Raw genomic sequence first — 18,699 nt, 5'->3', positions numbered from 1 at the left:
CATTAGTCTCTGCTAGCTGCAGCGAAAGTTAACTATTTCACTTCTTCCTCCTGAGAAAAATGTAAGCCAGGGCACAAGCCTTCCATTTAAATCAAGCAAGCCTCATTCTGTTTGGCAGGATTGCATACAACCATTCTGGACTATTTTTCAAATATTTTGCAAACATTTTGCAAATTTTGCACTTTGTATCATTTTGCAAATGTCTGGCAGAGGTCTGGTTTTTAAAACACCAGGATGTAATCCTCATTTCCATCTGAAACAAAGTCCAGGGCTCAAGTTCAGTTCACCATTACTTAAGAATAGCATCCATGGTAAGCAATGGGTCTACTTCTGAGTAAAACAGGTTGCAACTGTGTGTAGCTGTGCTTGGCCATGCTCAGTCCTTGTTGCTCGTCTCTGTGCTGTGAATTGAATTGCACACTTCCAGTTATGTGTTATAAGTTATATGTGAAGCCTCTGGCTTAACAAAAAAAAAGAATTGGATTAATGGTTCTACTGGTATGTTGTTTTTAGTGCACTTACTTTGATAGTGTTTACAAAAAGATTGTGAAGACCAGAATTTAAAAAGTTAAAGAATAAAAATGTATCTTATGATCTTTTACTATATTTTTTAATAAATTAGAGACTGTACAGTTCTTGGGTAACAATTACTGGTAGGTTATTTTTCAGGATCTGGCCTTGGGTAAAATCAGACAAAATTATAGTCAGGTACCCCCCTAACTTTAACCACCAACTTATTCAAGGGTTATAGAAAATTCCATGATTTTTGGCTTATAACCTATCCTCAACTTATCTGTGAGATTGACTTATAGGCAAGTATCTATGGTATTCTTATTAATAATAGTCTGTGGCAGTGAAAGCAACAAACACGACTACTATAGCTTTTGGAAGCTATATTAGTGTTAGTCTGTAGCAGTAAGAGTGCCCTATGTGTAACTAGTCAGAAATTCGACTGAGTTCAGTGGATCTTACTCTCAGGTAAGTGTGTGCAGGATTGACGCCTTCAACACCTTTAAAATTAAGAAACTTATTTTGTAACATACACTTCCTTCCTCCTTCCCTCAGTCTCTTCCTTGTAGTTGTATTTTTATGTAATTAAAAAAAAGAAGCCTTGAGTCATAACGTCACAACTTTTGAATCCTATGCCTGCTTACTTGGAAGTAAGCCACACCTTTGATCCAGAGTTCAAAAGGACAGAGTCTCCTCAGTGTGTAGGCTTCCAAGACAGGTGCTCTATTTTTTCAGGATCTTACAGATTTTTTTCATAAACTACTTGGAAAGCTTCATCTGAATAGCTGCTGATTAATACCTTCGGGCTTTTAGTTATTTATTTTATTTGTTTATTTTTTGCATGTTTATATTGCCCTTCCTCCAAGGAGCTCAGACTGATATATGCTGTTCCTCCCCTTCTTTTGTCCTCATGACAAGCCTGTGAGGTAGGTGAGGCTGAGGGGTAGCCCAACATCACCTACCTCACAGGGTTGTTGTGAGGACAAAAGAAGGGGAGGAACCATGTACACTACTCTGATTCCCTTTGAGGAAGGGTGATCTGCAAATGAGAAAAATAAATGGAAAAATATACACAGAGGATATGTTTAGCTGCGTTTTTGAGGCAGACCCTTGTGCTCTGACTGGTAGCAGCACTCCAAGGGCTGCAGCAAAAGGAGGCCTTTAGCTACCCTACTCTTGGAGTTCCTTCTTACTTGAGACTGAATACAGAACTTCCTGCAGGTCCAAAGCTGTGTGGCTTCATCACCATGAGTGATGAGGCTGCATCTCCCTGAGCCAGGTCACACAGCACTGAATCTGGTGACCAAGAGCAGATCTTCAGAATCTCAGCCAGAGAGGGTTTTTTTCCCCCAGCCCTGCCTCCTGAATCCCTAGCATGTATGCACTGCTGAAACAGAGACGCCTGCGTTGGCTCGGTCATGTCGTGAGAATGGGTGATGGCCGGATCCCAAAGGATCTCCTCTATGGAGAACTCATGCAGGGAAAGCACCCTACAGGTAGACCACAGCTGCGATACATCTGCAAGAGGGATCTGAAGGCCTTAGGAATGGACCTCAACAGATGGGAAACCCTGGCCTCTGAGCGGCCCTCTTGGAGGCAGGCTGTGCAGCATGGCCTTTCCCAGTTTGAAGAGACACTTGGCCAACAGTCTGAGGCAAAGAGGCAAAGAAGGAAGGCCCATAGCCAGGGAGACAGACCAGGGACAGACTACACTTGCTCCCGGTGTGGAAGGGACTGTCACTCCCGAATCGGCCTTTTCAGCCACACCAGACGCTGTGCCAGAACCACCTTTCAGAGCACGATACCATAGTCTTCCGAGACTTAAGGTTGCCAACAATTTCATCTGGAGATGGAACCTTTTGCATGCAAAACAGGTGCTCCAGTCCTGAATGATGGGCCCTTCCTCATCAGCAATGGAGGCAGGAACTGAATCCAGCAGGGATAAAAAGCTTGGATTAAATTTCACAAATGGGGGGGGGGTGTTGTTTGGTTACAGGATGGGGAGGCTGCCTGCAGAGCTGTATCCCAAGGGAAATTATGAAATCCCTCTCCAGGAAACCTTTAAGAATAGGCCAAGGAAACATATGCTCCCAATTGGGTCCTGCACCTTAGAGGGCCCTGCAGGAGGGTAATCTACTCTAGTCTTGTCAAATACACACAAGGGCACATTGCAAGGGATACCTAACACCACTCTGCAGGCTTGATAGAGAACAGCAACAATTTTAATGTTCTTCTGAATTCTTAAACAGTCAGCAGTGTTTGTATTTATATTTTAAATTTTTTTAATGTACTTGAATTACATAATCTGTTAATTATAGAACAGCACAAAATTTATTTCTCAGAAATAATTGAAAAGACAAGTATGTAAATATACGTGTAAAGTTTGGTGTGTTTTTTTTTTGTTTGTTTGTTTTTTTTTTGGATTCTGTGGTTCCTGTAAATATAAGTAAAAGACTAAGGGACAGTGGACAACATTTTCCATTCTACCATAGAGTTATAAAGTCTATAATACATTTTATTTATATCTATGATTCTACAGACCTTGGGTGTGAACCTGTGGCTTTGCAAAAAATGTTTCAAATTGGGCCTGCAACACCTAAGGCTGGCCCTGTGGGGAGGGGGTGGTTGGAGGGTGGGAGTAATTGAGGTCACTGTCTGACCAGTGCTTTCAGCATATGGGAGAGCTTTTGCAATGAAGAGTTCAGATCCTCTTGAACTTCCACACCTTAAAAAAAGTTTGCTGTAAGTGTGTAAGTAAGGGTGTTGTAATTCAGTCACAATTGCATGTTCCTCCTTTGCTTTAGCCGCCTTCCCTGTCCTCTGTTGTCTCCCTTGTGTCATTTTCTAGATTGTAAGCCCCTTGGGGCAGGGACGAGTCTTCTAAATTTTTGTAGAGCACCATACACATTGATCGTGCTATATAAATAAAGGCTGCTACCCATTATAACAATTGCATTGATTTAACACAGGGTGAATATAAAACATTTTCTCCTTCTACTTATGTCAAGTCTGATTAGAAAGTACAAAATACGTAGTCTGAAAAAGTCCTGTCAACGGAGGAGACATACCCTCTAATTCTTTCAGAGATGCTGTGGTGAATGAAGTCCCCATACTTCTTCTCCCCCCCCCCCCAATCTTCTTAAGGAAAACCTCAACATTCAGTCAATAGGAAGGAGGCTTCCCTCTGACACTTTGAAACTTGCAGCACTGCAGGAAGTCTGTATGGTGCAGCAGACAGGTCATTTTGTGGATTTGGAGTCCAACCAGGATAATAGCCCTAGCCAGTCCACCTGCTGGGATAGGTACGCATCAGCCATTTGGACCTCTAAACCCACCAAAGTGGGTCAGGTGGTAGGTAGGGATGCCCAAGTGGTTGTAAACTATCCAATCAGACAGAGCAGTGACATCCAGCTAAGGTTTCTTAAGGGAAAACATAAGGATTCTTAGGTATGTTCTAATTTGGCTCCATCAGAGAAAGCATTGGTATGTGGTCAAGCTCTCGCCTGTCTTCCGTGGGATCAGAGGAGGAGTTAAAATGGTCGAGAACTCTCTTATTTTTTAAATTCACCTGTAATTGACTACTTTTTGCAGAGACTGGTACCCAGGCATTTGTAATGACCAAGCCATATTCCATGTCTGCTCATCCTACTCTTGTTTTTTTTTCCCCCCTACTAAAATGTCTTTGGTCAGTTGAACTCAGTTACAGCCTTGCCTTAGACCTCCTAGACTAGAGAGAGCCTGCACTGCAGACTACTAGATGACTGGAAAGAGCCTCCTAGAGAGCCAGGATGGTGTAGCGGTTTGGGCTTAGACCGGGAAGATAGGTTCAAATCCCTGCTCAGCCATGAAACTTCCTGTGTAACCTCGGGCCAGTGACAATCTCTCTCTACCTCACAGGGTTGTTGTGAGGACAAAGAAGGACAGGAACCATGTACAGCACCCTAAGTTCCTTGGCATAAAAATGTGAAAAATAAACATAAATAGACTCTGGGTTACAACCTACAGCCTAGATTTGTGAAGAATTAGCCACAGGTAGCTTTGGAGGGCTGTCTCTGTCTGCCTGACTTTGTCCGCATGGTGATAGCAGAGTCTATCAGTTTGGCCCTGAACCAATCTGGGGGAAGGAGATGGGCATCAGGACTCATTTCCTCCCCCCACCCCCACCCCCATCAACACAGAAGCAACGGGTGACCTCTTCTTAGGACAGATCATTCTAGGGCACCTCTGCATTGGATGCAGTTAGATCATGCTACCCTCCTGGTATAGAGACTCAACTTGTTCAGAGGGTGACTTCTGCTGTGCATGAGCAGAGTGTCACCCTCAGAGTGTTGGTGCCTCAGAGACAATTGGATCATTTTCCCCAAACCAGCATGGAGATTGGGTGCAACGACATGCCCCATGCACCACAGAGGAATCCTTTTCCTTTTGCTTGTGTGTGTGAGGGAGCTTGAGGCGTTATGGACACTACAGCTCATGGAGGGAGGTCCTACTCACTGAAAGGCCAGGAGAGAGAGAGCACGCATACAGAACCAAGACTCCCCTTTAACCCCCCACAGGTCAAAGAAGACAAGGTAAAGGTTTGAGACAGGTAGCCTCAGAGTCATCTGCCTCTAGAACTATGCACAATATTGGGAAAGTCTAGGCAATAAGGGGCAGAGCTCTTTGAGGGAGCAGGAGACCTTTGGACGATTGAGGGAGTTGAAGCCAGAGGAGCAAAAGCAGGACTGGTGGGCTCTGAGGCTGAGAGGAGCCAGGCTTTAGAGAATTTTGAAAGTGAGGACACAGAGCTGGGCTGGCTTGATCAGCCATGAGATGAATAACCTTAGAAGCAGGGTGCTGGGTGAGGCAAGGGGGCTACAGTGAGCCAGTGGGAGGTCAGTGAAGAGGAAGTTAAAGTAGTCAAGATAAGAGGCAATCAGAGCATGAACAAGCTTTGCCAAGGGGTCAGAAAGAAACGGTAAGATCCTAGCAATATAGAGAAAGGAGAAGCAACATGATTTGGAAACAAACTAAGTATGGGGAATGCAGGAGGTCAAAGTCAAAGGTTGAGCCAAAACTACCTGCTGACACCTATCTTTAAGTGACTGCAGGTGTGCCAGTCCAGTAAAACATAACAGAACAAAGTCACGTAATTGGAATTAAAAACAATGCAAGGGGGGGAGAGACCTTCTCTCGAAATGATTAGGCACGTGGTGAAACCAACGCAGGTTTCACCAGGCGTGGAACATTTGTTTATTCCTTGCCCTCTGCCAGATGGTGACAGGCCGAGGCCCACAATCGTGGCAGCTGCCAGGAAACATCCTGGTGAGCAGACAGAGACCACTGAGCCTAGCTGTGAAAGAGCAGCTGGGGTCTTATTATAGTATCCCAAAGGGGAGACAGGTCTGAAACTTACTGAATTTCCTGGTCCGTTTTGATTTCCACTTGTGATGTGACGTCTCGGGTTTCCCTCTTTCCTTCTGGCCCTGGAAACCTTGTCTTGCACAAAGTCACAGCTGTTGCTGGGTGAATCCTTGGCAGGGACAACCCTACGCAATAGATAAGATTTCTGTTTTACAGGTTTTATATACTGTGCTGGTGGTAGGAGAAAGAGAGAAGCCAGAGACCTCTAACCACTTTGTTTTTGGCAGTAGGGATATCCCATGTTCTATGAACAGGCGTTCAACTGACTCAGCCAGCCAGCCTTGCAAACAACTGGTGTTACTAGACCACTCTCATCGAATCAGGCTGCCTGCCCGTACATTGCACTTTGGGGGTAGTAATAATTGGTTTTAAAAAAAATATTAGCGTTTTAAAATATGGAGACTACAAAATGTGTTAGGGTAGTATACACAGTAATTAGTCTGACATAAAAACCTAAAACAAAGTACGAGATGTGACATGACATAACATTAACAACCAACCTCCACTTGCAGACTTGCTCATTAATGGTATTAGAGAAGTGGTTCTCAAACATGTTAGCATCGGAACTCACTTTTTAAGAATGACAATCTGTCGGGACCCACTGGAAGTGATTAACCTAGAAGTGATGTCATGGCTAGCAGAGCATCATCCAGCAAGAAGATTTTTAATGCCTCCCATATGGCAAAATCAAATTTAATTACGTAAATAAAAAGTTTAAATAAGTTTAAAAACTTATTTAAAATAAAGAAGCTGATCTGTTTAAAAAATATCCCCAAACATCCAAAAGGCTGCAATCCTATCCACAGTTACCTGAGAAAAAAGCCCCATTGACTATCATTGTTAAAAGTATATACCTGGTAGCCTGTTAAAAGTAAAGACCTGTAACATTTCCCCAAATGCAGTCACATACGTAGTAGCATCAAGTCTAATATATTAAAAATAAAATACACATTGAAATGAATTGGGTCCGACCTGAAATTGGCTTGTGATCCTCCCTTAGTGGGTTTGAGAAACGCTGTATTAGAGAATGTTTATCTCTCCCTTCATTGAAAGAGCTCAAGGTAGTGCACATGATATTCCCCTCTTCATCTTCACAACAGTCCTGCAAGGTAGGTTAGACTGAGAGAGAAAGAGAGACACCCAAAGCTACCCAGTAAACTTTGTTACTGAGTGAAGACTTGAAACTAAGACTGTTGAAGTCTGATGCCCAAACTACTACTATGCCACATGGCTTAGTTCTTCCAAGGTTAGAACCTTGGAACCTTAAAGATCACAATGAGACTTACTTCTGAGTAAACATGCATAGTTCTGAGCTTCATGACAAGCTCTTTTTGCTCACCTGGGATAGTCACCCTGTGGGGGGGGGGGAGTTGACTTCTGAATTGTACATGTGTGCAAATTTGGTTTTCTGTTTGTTTTTTTAAATTATGTGGTTTCTTTTTTCTGTGTTTGCGTTTTCATGGCAGTTTTGTTCTTCATCGGGCACCACAAGCACTATTTTTTGGAAGAATGGCATGGATTTTATATATTAAAAAATAAACTTTTAAAATAATAGTCACAATGACTACTTTGTAACCGGCTTTGTTCTCTTTTTGGGAAGTGGGGGAAGATGAGGAGCTGGTTTGCCCTAGTGATCCTTTGACCTCCCTGGTCTTTCTCTTCCCCCAGCCGTTTGCAGAGTGGTGTCAGCTGCTGCCCAAGGATGCTGCCAAGATGCCTGAGAGCGCCTGGAAGCTGGCCTTCTACACCTTCTCCTGGTTATACGCAGTATACCTGCTCTTCTTTGCTGGCTATCCCTTTTTCCACAACCCTCCCTCCGTCTTCAATGGTACAGTAAGCAGCATACGCAGTGGCAGAGCGGAGGGGGGCAGGGCAGCAAGTTGTGGATTATATTTTTAATTTTTGGCAAAGATTTCCCATTGAATCAGTTACTGTCCCATAGAACTATTCACTGCTGCCCCCAGGATTTGGGGGATCCTCTGTGCAGTGGCGCCCTCAGTGGGGGCCCCCTTAAACTTGAAAGTACAAACCAAGGATATTCTCAAGTCAAGCATCCAGTGTTGGGAAAGGACTCTCTGCTCCAGTCCTGGGGGATGGACAGCAAACACCCAACTTTGTCTCCAGTGTTTGCGCAGTTCAAGACAAAATGCCGCACAAGTTTGAAATGACGTGGTGTTTCTAGGTTTGACATTTAAGATTCAACCTTGAACTTGTGTGTGTGGTTTTAAAACAAAAACAAACTTTAAAATAACCTTGACTATGAAACTTCAAGACAGTAATTTTTAACTTGCTAATCCTATAGTTTTATAGAACAGCTAGCAATGAAGTTAAATAATAACAGAAAGCTAAAAAGATAACGAATGCGTTATTATTATTTTATTTACATCAAAATGACAACACAGCTGATAAAATAACAATACATTATTATTATTATTGAGTACCTTATCTGTTTTCTGAATAATGTTTCTTCCTTTTAAGAAAAATAATGACATACTATCAATATTTATAAATGGTAATATCCATTTCTTAATAATTATTATAATATAGTGACAGCGTTATTGTAATGACAGTACAGGTAATGCCTCTGTATCCACGAATTGTGCATCCATGGATCTGGCTCAGTGTGGGTCCCCTGGATCTGTGTTGAGCCAGAGTTGGCCCCACCTGAGCCCTCCACATTTTGAAGCCCACAGAGGCAGTGAACATCTACCTGCTGCCCCTGCAGGCTTCAGAATGGCCATTTTGGCCAAAAAAAAAAATCATTTCTGGTTTCTCACAGGAAACGAAGTAATGTTTTTATGCCTTATAAGACATTCTGAGGTCCAGGGAAGCCCCTGGCATAAAACATGGCATAAAAACATCACTTCCTGGTTTCCCTTGAGAAACCCAGGTGTTTTTTTTCCAGCTTAAATGGTCATTTTGAAGCCCACAGAGGCAGCAGATGGATGTGTGCTGCCTCTGTGGGCTTCAGAAAGCCCTCCGGAGAGGATCAGAGTGCAACTCCAGTCCCCTTTGGATGGTTTAAGGAGCTGAAGATTGCAGATCTGATTGATCACAATTTTATATATCCATGGGGGGGGGGGTCCAAGAACAGATCTCCCGCGGATACCAAGGCCTCACTTATATAGCGTGACTTAATCATTATGGTATTGGCAACCTTCAGTCTCGAAAGACTATGGTATCGCGCTCTGAAAGGTGGTTCTGGCACATAATCATTATAAAGGTAAACAAAACTGGCAATAAACTGTGAGCATATTCTGATCAGCATCAGCAGCCAGCATCAAAATCTGGTTAAAAACCGAAGGCAAGGAGGTGGGGAACCCCTTCTGTCTGTTTCCGGCAAGCTCTTGAAAGAAGAACTGATGGAATGGCAATGGCAGAGCAGTGGAGCCCTGCCTCGAAGCACGTGTGAGCTATTCTGGGCCATAAGGGAGTCTAGCTGTCTTGGGTTCAAGTGTCTACTCTGAATGGTGGTTGATGGCAGTTTTTTTTTTCCAAATTGTATTTGTTCTTGTGGATTGATTTTCCTTGTCTCCTCTATTTCTGTCCTGCCACCCAGGTTGGAAAAAGGGGATGGAGGTGCCCTTGGACATTGCCCTGGTCTACTTGGTGCACAGCAGCTTCTACGGCCATTCCATCTATGCCACGCTCTACATGGATGCCTGGCGCAAAGACTCGGTCGTCATGCTTGTCCATCATTTTGTCACCCTGACGCTCCTTGCTTTCTCCTACATGTTCAGGTATGTTTTGTCACCTCTTTCCTCTTAGTCACTTGTTCACCAGCCATTGTCCGTGTCTGCCCCCTGACTGCTTTCATGGACTGAGTTTCTGTGATGCAGGGCCAGATGAGGCCAACTGAAGCGATTGTTTCAGATAGTAGATTGGAAGGAGGTACCCACCTCCACCTATTGCCTCCACTGCTCCTCCCCCTATCCTCTAGATTGGGAGCAGGAGAAGAGAGTAGTGGACTACAGCATCTCACTTTGCCTTGACCCCCATCTCCTTTATCCAGTCCAGTGAGTGGGAAGATCAGAGGCTGGCGCACAGCCAGGTAAAGTGAGGCGGTATCAGGCATGCTACCTCCGGCCCAAAGAACTCTTAGGCTGTGATGTCATGGAATGTTCACAAATATTCTGCAATGCCACGGAATATTCACAAATAGCTGGGGGAAAAGAATGGGTTAGGGACTTTGGCCCAAAACCTAACCAACTTTCCAGCACTGGCATAGCTGTGTCAGTGGAACATATGGGACATCCTGCAGTTGGATGGCAGTCACTGAGGCCTCCTCAAAGTAAGGGGATGTTTGTTCCCTGACCTCAAAGCTGCATCACCCTTATGTCAGTACTGGAAAGTGGGTTAGGATTGCACCCTTCATCGGGTTGAAGGAACAGCCTGTGGGGCTGGCTAAGAATATTTATTTATTTTATGCCCCATTCCTGTTTTGCCAATGAAGAAATTGGGACTGACAGAGGACCCTAGAAGAAGCTATGGCACTGTGCAGAGGGTAGTGAGTGGGGGAGGAAGATGGATTTCCAAAAGATTTCCAAAGTTTTGATATCCTCCATAGTGTTTCATTTTTTTCTGCTCAGTAATCCTTACAAGAATTCTTCTCAGAAACCCTTACAACAGCCTTGTAAGGTAGACCAGTCTTATTATCCCCGTATCACAGATATCGAGGGTCAGCCTCAGGCAGAGAGGTATTTGCCTAATGCCACCCTTGTGGGTTGACGGGATCAGCAGTATTTGAACTGGAGAGGCTTGCAGCTCAGTCTCTTGGATTCTGCCATGCCAGCTCCCAGCTCTGTGACCTCTTTCCACCTCGCCCAAAGGTACCACAATGTGGGGATCCTCGTGCTGTTCCTTCACGACATCAGCGATATTCAGCTGGAGTTCACTAAGCTCAATGTCTACTTCAAGTTCCGAGGTGGGGTTTACCACCGTCTGAATGACCTCTTCTCCAACGCTGGCTGTGTCTCCTTCAGTGTCACCTGGTGAGTTTTGGTTCCTGTTGCTCCAGGGCTTTAACTAGTCATTGCTTCATCTAGGGGAGTGGCAGATTCCCAGTTCTCTTCCCCTTCAAGAATTGGTGGGGGACATGTTACCAACCATAGCTTGGCCAAAATAAATTTTGAAGTATCATCTACTTTTGTACTTCCAAAATTAGGTTTTGCTGCTCAGGTAGACTGCTCTTATCCAGAAAGTTTTCTGACTGCTGCCCACTGTCTCTTGTCTCTGATTTTTCTCATCCTAATTAGCAGAATTGAATACTATTGAGCATTTAATTCAGTGTATTAAAAAGCAAACTATCACCTGATAAAATGTTCAGATATTTCAGGGTTAGGACTGGGCTATATAATTTTAACATTTCAGTCTTTCGAGTAGAGAAAGATTGGACAAGGCAAAGCCCCTTTGGCTGTGGGTGTGTGCAAGCATCTCTCTCTCTCTCTCTCTCTTTCTCAGGGACTTTCTCCTTTATACTAGAAATTGCTAATTCTTACAACTACTCTGATTTCTGACCTTCCCCCCCCCCCCAGTATGCATTGCTGAAATATGTGTTTATGCACCTTGGCATATGGGTTTCATGCCCCAGTTTTTGGGGTGCATGAGTATCTGTGTCTCGGTGGTGGTGGGAAATGAGAAAGCTTGATGGATGAGATGCCCATTACATTCTGAAAGGGTTGCTTTCAGAATCAGTCTCTACCAGATTTCAAGCAGATTTTAAGATTCTACTGTACTAGATACATTTCTCAGAGCAGAACTGGAAATGTGAGAATCAGTAATAGCTCCAGGGATGTACATCCACAATTTTGCAAGACAGATGGGGTGGTGGTGGTGGATGCCTTTATGTTTTTCTGTCAGTTATTTATTTATTTTTTTAATACGAATATTTTTATACTTTCAAAACCAGGAATTCCAGTTTAGGGCACGTCTTCAAAAGACATTCTAAAATCCAGAAGTCTTGCCAGATTCCGGCTAGGGTGGACCCCAGGGGGGATGCTGGAATCTCAGCATGATTGTGTAATGGAACCAAGGGAATTTGGACTTGCCCCTCCTTGCGCTTTGTTGCATGGCTTGGATGCCATTAATGCACTGCCTCCTCCTTCACTTTTGTCCTGGCAGGTTCTGGTTTCGCCTGTACTGGTTCCCTCTCAAGGTGCTGTACGCCACCTGTCACTCCAGCCTCCAGTCTGTCCCCAATATTCCCTTTTATTTCTTCTTCAATGCTTTGCTGTTCGTCCTCACTCTGATGAACATCTATTGGTTCATGGTGAGTAGCAAGTGCTGTTGAAGTTTTGCCTAGGGCTAGGGAAGGGTTTTAGCCAATACTGGAAGTGCCCCAGGGCCCAGTCCTATTCAACTTTCCAGCACCGGTGCTACCACAATGTAGCCCCAAGGTAAGGGAACAAACTTTCTGTTACCTTGAGGAGATCTCTGTGACAGCCTCCCTACCATAGGATGCAGTGCATGCCCCATCAGCGTGGCTACACCGGCAATGGGAAATTGGATAGGATTGGACCTCCAGTCAGCTCGTGGCTCACTACCATTTGGAAGTCACTACTGCGGGGGGGCAGGCGGACATAATTACCACAACCAGTCCACAAAATGTACATACACAATGTACATAGCACAATGTTGTGCTTAAAGGATTGTAACTAGCCTACCTGTGTGTACAGGCCTAGGGCTGTTTTTTTTACAGCAGATGCAGAGGTCCACAAAGTCGCTCTCTGTCAAACAGAGGAGACCAGTGTTGTGCCCATTGGTGGAGGGGAGTTTTACCTCACAGCAGCAACACTTTTTAAAGGTGACCCTGCTCTCCATGTGCAGGGCTGACTAACGGCAGAAAAAGTGTTATACACCCCTGCGCACGCGCACGCACACACACTGTAAATTTTATTTGCTGCTAACACAAAAGTAGAGAGTAAAGTGGAACACTTTGGTAAAATCTTAAAATGTGGTACAGAAGACAAAGGGAAGCATTCCTCATAATGCTGCTTCAGTGGCGGACAAAAAAGAGTTGAAAATCCATTACGGGGTACAAGCCATGATGTGTATGTGCAACCTCCTGATTTTAGAAATGGGTTATGTCAGAATGCCAGATGCAAGGGAGGGCACCAGGATGAGGTCTCTTGTTATCTGGTGTGCTCCCTGGGGCATTTGGTGGGCTGCTGTGAGATACAGGAAGCTGGACTAGATGGGCCTATGGCCTGATCCAGTGGGGCTGTTCTTATGTTCCCTCGAGGCACATTGTGCACACAGAATTTCCTCTACTTGAATGCGGGGGCAGAAGGCTTGGCAAAGCTCTGGAAGCTTTCAAGTTGGCTCTGCACAGGCACCAAACTCCACTACGTGTTAACTGCTTGGAGCCCATGGGAAAAGAACCTGGGTTTGCAATCCTCACCACTCAGTCACCCTGGCACCCTGGTTCTCTGGAAAGGGATGGGACAATGGAACACAAAGGAAATTTAGGATTGGCAGATGGAGCTTCTGTGACTGGTGAGCCAATTGATTGTTCCTTTTGCCCTTTGCAGTACATCGTCCTTTTTGTGGTGAAGGTCTTTATGGGACATGTCCAGGAGGTGAATGACCTGCGGGAATATGACCTGGATGATGGAATGAAAGTCACAACCTCCAAGAAGAAAGAGGGGGAGCTTCAGATTCTCAACTCCTGGAAAGAAGGGTAAATTATACAAGTTGGAGGGGGGGGGAAATAAGAATTGATATCTTTACTAAAGCCCATCTAGTCTAACATTGAGCCAGTTGCTTTCAGGAAATTCATAAGCAGGGCATACAGCCTTTCGTCATGGTTTATTCTTGTTTTTCTGGCTGTTCAGAAGTACACTGCTATGGTACATAGAAGTTCTGTTTAGCTTTTAAGGCTACATGATTGATGTTTACTGTTGTAATATACCAGAGGTGCTCAAACTTTCAACTTTAGGGATGCTGGACCTTTTACAAGTGTATAGAAGAGAGAATTGCAGCAGGTGCAACTTGTCATCCCACAGATGACAAGCTGCACCTGCTGAAATTCTCTATTCTATACACTTGTTAAAGGTCCAGCATCCCTAAAGTTGAAAGTTTGAGCACCCCTGTAATATACCTTACTGTTGCTTCTCTAGTTTCTGCCCTTTAAAAGTTACATTATATACATTATAATATAAATCTAAATTAATACAGTAAATTGGTTTTTAAAAATTATATGAACTATTTATATGCAATTAAAAAAAAAAATCTGCCCAGTAATTTGGATGGCAGTCTCTGAACTTTTATTAATTAATTTATTTGGTCTTCCTCTAAAAAGCTGGAGGTGTGTTATGGCATTTCCCCACCTTCTTCATAACCATAATCCCAGCTGTGGAGTATCAGGCCTTCCCTGATTTGCATAGCTCCACCCCAGGTTGTTTCTTGGTCATGGCAGAGTATGACAGAATGTTCAAAACTGACATTTTAAAAATATGAATTGTTCTCTCTTCCCCCCATAGGAAACATGTGAAGAATGGGATTGTGAAAGACAAGAGGTTATAACTGACATGAAGTGGGCAAGCCCAGCTGGCTCTGGAGTCCTGCTCACCCCCTTTGCTGCAATCCTCAGCCAGCATGGCATGGCACGGCACAGAGACAGAGCCACCCACTGTGTTGATGCCTCGAGCCAGAAGGGGAAAGGGACCGGAGGCAACCTGATGGGATCTGATCATCCTGCAACTCAGCTTGGGAAATATAGATTTTTATTTTAAAAGTTTCATACTACAATACTACAACATACTACAATACTACAACTCAGCTTGGGCTGGGGTTCCACTGATGCTGACTATGTGTGGCTTGATCAGAGCAAGGGCTCACCGAGCGTTGTTTACTTTGGTTGGAATGGGGTTGTCTCTTGATCTTCGGCACTTTGTGGGGGCCTGCTGGAAGAAGCTGCCCACAACAACTGCTCACCTGTTCCAGAAAGCACTACTTGCCCACCCAATCCTTTCCTTAGGCAGTGCAATGGAATTGCATAGACTACATCTATTCCATGGGGCCTTTGTAAAAGAGAGGGCAAGACTGCTTCCCCCTTTCCTCCTATCTCCGGAGCTGCTGCTGGTTCATAGAAAGGATGAGAAGTTCCATTGAAAGCCAGTCAGGAGAGAGAATGAGAGCACATGTGCATCAATGGTTTTGACCTCACTCCTCAAGGCTGAGGATGCAGTTCCCACAATGCTCTGTGTCATTTTATCACTGACTCCTTCCTTTTTTACATGCATTGTTAGGTATGTCTCACTCACAGACCTCAGTTGGAGAGGAAAAGGTGTGTTCTCTCAGGGGGTATCCCTTTCCTCACACACCTATCATGCATTGCATTGGGTTGTGTATGGAATGAAAGGCCTTTGCATAGTGAGGACAGATGTAGTAACTTGCTCAGAAACCAGACTTTTAAACAAGTATATACTGTATTTAAGGAGATAAGGCCTTATTATATACTTGTAAGGAGATCAGAACATGGAGGAAGTTGTTGGACATCTGCTGCGTACTCCACTTTCTGGTTTATACTTAATGCTTGCAACCAGCTGATATTAGTGGGGGAGGGTGGTCTCTGCCACCCAGACTCAGGTGTGTGTGTAGGTACTGCTGCCCTTTCTCCAGAATCTCAAATGACCCACCTTTTAACACCACAATTGATACCTATCAGCAGCTACTGGGTGTAACAGCTGACTGGAACCTCTGTGTTCAGTGGCAGTCTACCTGCAATCACAATTTGCGAGACTGGAGTGTAAACAAGAAATGGCCACCATAGCACCTTATCCTTGTTCTTTTGAGCTTCCTGGGAGGTATCTATCTATTGGAAACAGCATGCTGGACCTTTCGGTTTCATTCAGGAAGGCCTTGCCTTATGGAGCAGCCATAGAAAGATAGAACCTCCATAGAGACCGTCTACTTCTAAATACCAGCTGCTGGGGAACAGACAATAGAGGAGGGCTACTGCCTTTATGCTCTGCTTGAGAATTTCCCAGAGGCATCTGGCTAGTCACGATTGGAAATGGAATGATAGATCCTTGGCTTGATCCAGTAAGGCGGTTTCTTGCATTCATTGATGAATCTATTGGCATCTATTAGCCATGTTCCCAGGTAGTATCGGGATTGGCCAGTCAAGCACTGGCTGAGGACCTTGGCCACCTGGTGAGGACAAATTCTGATGCTTAAGTAGGTGGCAGTGATAGTATTCAGTGTGTTATCAGGGTGTGACTGTGAAGCATCATGGAGGACCTTCCATAGGGCTTTGGCTTGCGGTCCCCCACCAACCTGATAGGGGCACTGCCCATGATAGCTAGATGGAGTTTCTATGTCCAGAGGCAATCTACCTCTGAACATCAGCTGTTGGGGCAAATCTCAGGGAAGGGCTGTTGACTTCATGATCTTTAGTTAGCCACTGTTAGAAACAGGGTGCCCAACTAGATGAAACTTTGTTCTGATCCAGCAAGGTGGTTCTTTCTCTAGATACCAGTGGCTACCATCCACACTGGAGCAGCCATGTTCAGAGGCCACATACCCCAGAATATTTGATACAAAGAGCTTTCAAAGCACAGAATCATCAGCTTCTGCCTTGCCCTTCAGTACTTGCAATCTTACCTGACACGCTCACATTCCTGGATTCTGAGATTACAATAGATGCTGCTCACATAATTCCAGGCATGTAGTAAGGACTAGGATCTTGCCCATTAAGAAGAAGAAGAAAAGCTCGGATTCTCAGCCAGACAATTTGTGCAGCAAATGTGCTATGCTGTGCTTCTTCCATGGAATTGTGACTCAGAAACCTCTGCTGTTAACTGTGTTCATTTCTCAACCAAATCTGTTTTGCTGAGGAATTGAAGAGCAACTATATCCTTGTGGTCTTTGGAAACTTGTGAGCAGCCTGTAGATTTGTGTGCATCCTAGCCCTAAACTCTTCTTTTTTTTAAAAAGCTGTACGTATTATTGAATTTATCCCAGAAGAAAATGAAGGTGCTAGAATGATTAAAAATGATTTAAAGTGTTTATTTTTTTAAGTACCAGTTTTAGGAACTACACTAGATTCTTCACTGGGAACAGATGGTCCACTGAAGCTTGAGCTTTGGATGTCAGTAGAAGTTTTTTTTTTTGGGGGGGGGGGGGGAGAGTAATCCCACATTATAGGGGATAAGAAATCTTCATCTCTCTCACTCTCTTGCTTGATTGTAGTTTGGCCCAAACTATAAGGATTAGGTTGAAATATCCCAATTTCTAAGTAAGGCATGATGCAAAACCAGAGTAATCAAAGCACAATCCTATGCATGCCTACTCAGAAGTAAGTCCTATTGTGTTCAATGGGTCTTATTCCCAGGAAAGCGTGTATAGGTTTGTAGCCTAAATTGTCTTTTCTGATTTCAGCACCAACTGGGGAAAATGCACATGATATGGAGGCCTTAAAGGGAGATCTTTAATTTTAGATTCCCCCCCCCCCAGATTTAGGTGGGTCCAGTTGGGACAGCTTTAACACAGAAGCATTGTCATCTTCCTGTTGGTGTGTGAATGACATTAACAAATCCCCTGCCTTGTTATGGATTACAATGTTAACATTTGCTTCAGTTTTCCTTCTGAGCTATGTCTCAGCACACGACCAACAGAGGTGTCTTATGAATTTTGTGTTTGTTTAGTGTTATGTAAATGCCAACTCTTTTGTGGAGGGATTCTCATTAAATTTACACTTGTGGTAAAACTTCATCTGGAGGAGTTGTTTTTTTCTAGTTTTAAATAACCTTGGATGTAACACACCCACCTTTCTTAGAAGTCCAGATTACTGATGTGTTTTTGTTTTCTGTAAGTTTGATCTTTAAAACAATGTGATGGGGGGAGGGAATACATTTTTTGAAACCGCTTATCCAGGGATGAGGAACCATGAGCTTTGTTTTTTGTTGTGCAACACAGCCTGGCATCTGTTTTCAGTAGCCCTGAGAAAAACCCTGAAACATACAAAGCAGGAAGAGATGCCTGTCTTTGAGTGTATGCAGAGTGTAGTTCCTCTTTACCACCAAGTGATGAATCCCCATGTATCTGGTTTAAGAGACTGCAACTTTCAGGTGGGTGAAATAAAGCACTAATTTTTCCTATAATTTATGGCAGCTTTTGGGTAATTTGTTGTCGAACAGTAATTACTCAAGAAACTCATCTCGTTACTTTGTACAGAATTACTCTTTGCCTGTTTACTGAGTGTTGTTTCCTCTGATAGGCAGAAGATGTAGGAGCTTGAAATCGGTTTTTGCCCCTAACATAGTGTGTGCCTCCTGATTGAACAGGCAACCTCTGGAAGACAAATCATTGGGTGGATCACCCTGGCTCTTGAGGCATGTAGTAGAATCACGCACACCAGGAAGCCTGACTTGCAGCAAGCAAGGGCAGCGTAGTGATAGATGTGGGGGAACAATGGGCACCCAGTCTGTGGATGGGTAATTGCCTTGAGACAATTCAAGTGATTGAATCAAACCCAGTGGGGTGACTCAGTAGAATGAACTACATGCAGAAGGAGGGTAAGGCCCAAGCAGCAACTCAAGTGGAGATACAACTGGCAGCCTCTTTGGAGAGTGGTTAAATGCAGAGCTGGTGGTAGGAGAGATGGAATGAACTAAGTGTGACAAATGCTAATTCCAATTTGGAAATGTGTAAATGACAGAACACTAAATTGGACAAGGTTGCCAAAGGCAGGACAGTACAGAAGCATCTCTGAGCAGCTGAATGAGTCAAGTGTGGGGGTGAGATGTCTGAATCCCAGGCCCCAGGAAGCCTAATGCAATGAGG

At 44.1% G+C, this 18,699-nt stretch overlaps 2 protein-coding genes across 2 annotated transcripts in view; one reads left to right on the top strand and one right to left on the bottom strand.

Moving 5' to 3' along the window:
• The window catches only part of CERS1 (ceramide synthase 1), a 30,609-nt gene extending 13,590 nt beyond the window's left edge, over nucleotides 1-17,019 (top strand). The window contains exons 2-7 of the mRNA XM_066636020.1: nucleotides 7,582-7,741; nucleotides 9,473-9,653; nucleotides 10,743-10,904; nucleotides 12,034-12,181; nucleotides 13,443-13,591; nucleotides 14,394-17,019. Coding sequence (XP_066492117.1) covers nucleotides 7,582-7,741; nucleotides 9,473-9,653; nucleotides 10,743-10,904; nucleotides 12,034-12,181; nucleotides 13,443-13,591; nucleotides 14,394-14,436 — 843 coding nt within the window. The 3' untranslated portion in view covers nucleotides 14,437-17,019. The remainder of the gene's footprint in view (nucleotides 1-7,581; nucleotides 7,742-9,472; nucleotides 9,654-10,742; nucleotides 10,905-12,033; nucleotides 12,182-13,442; nucleotides 13,592-14,393) is intronic.
• Nucleotides 1-18,699, bottom strand: part of UPF1 (UPF1 RNA helicase and ATPase) — a 106,968-nt gene that overhangs the window by 45,258 nt on the left and 43,011 nt on the right. The window lies entirely within an intron of this gene.

The sequence above is a fragment of the Tiliqua scincoides genome, chromosome 8 (genome assembly GCF_035046505.1).
Source record: "Tiliqua scincoides isolate rTilSci1 chromosome 8, rTilSci1.hap2, whole genome shotgun sequence".
In the NCBI taxonomy this organism is placed as follows: domain Eukaryota; kingdom Metazoa; phylum Chordata; class Lepidosauria; order Squamata; family Scincidae; genus Tiliqua; species Tiliqua scincoides.
The sequence above is the reverse complement of the archived record's forward strand: the minus strand, read 5'-3'. Positions and strand labels throughout refer to the sequence as shown.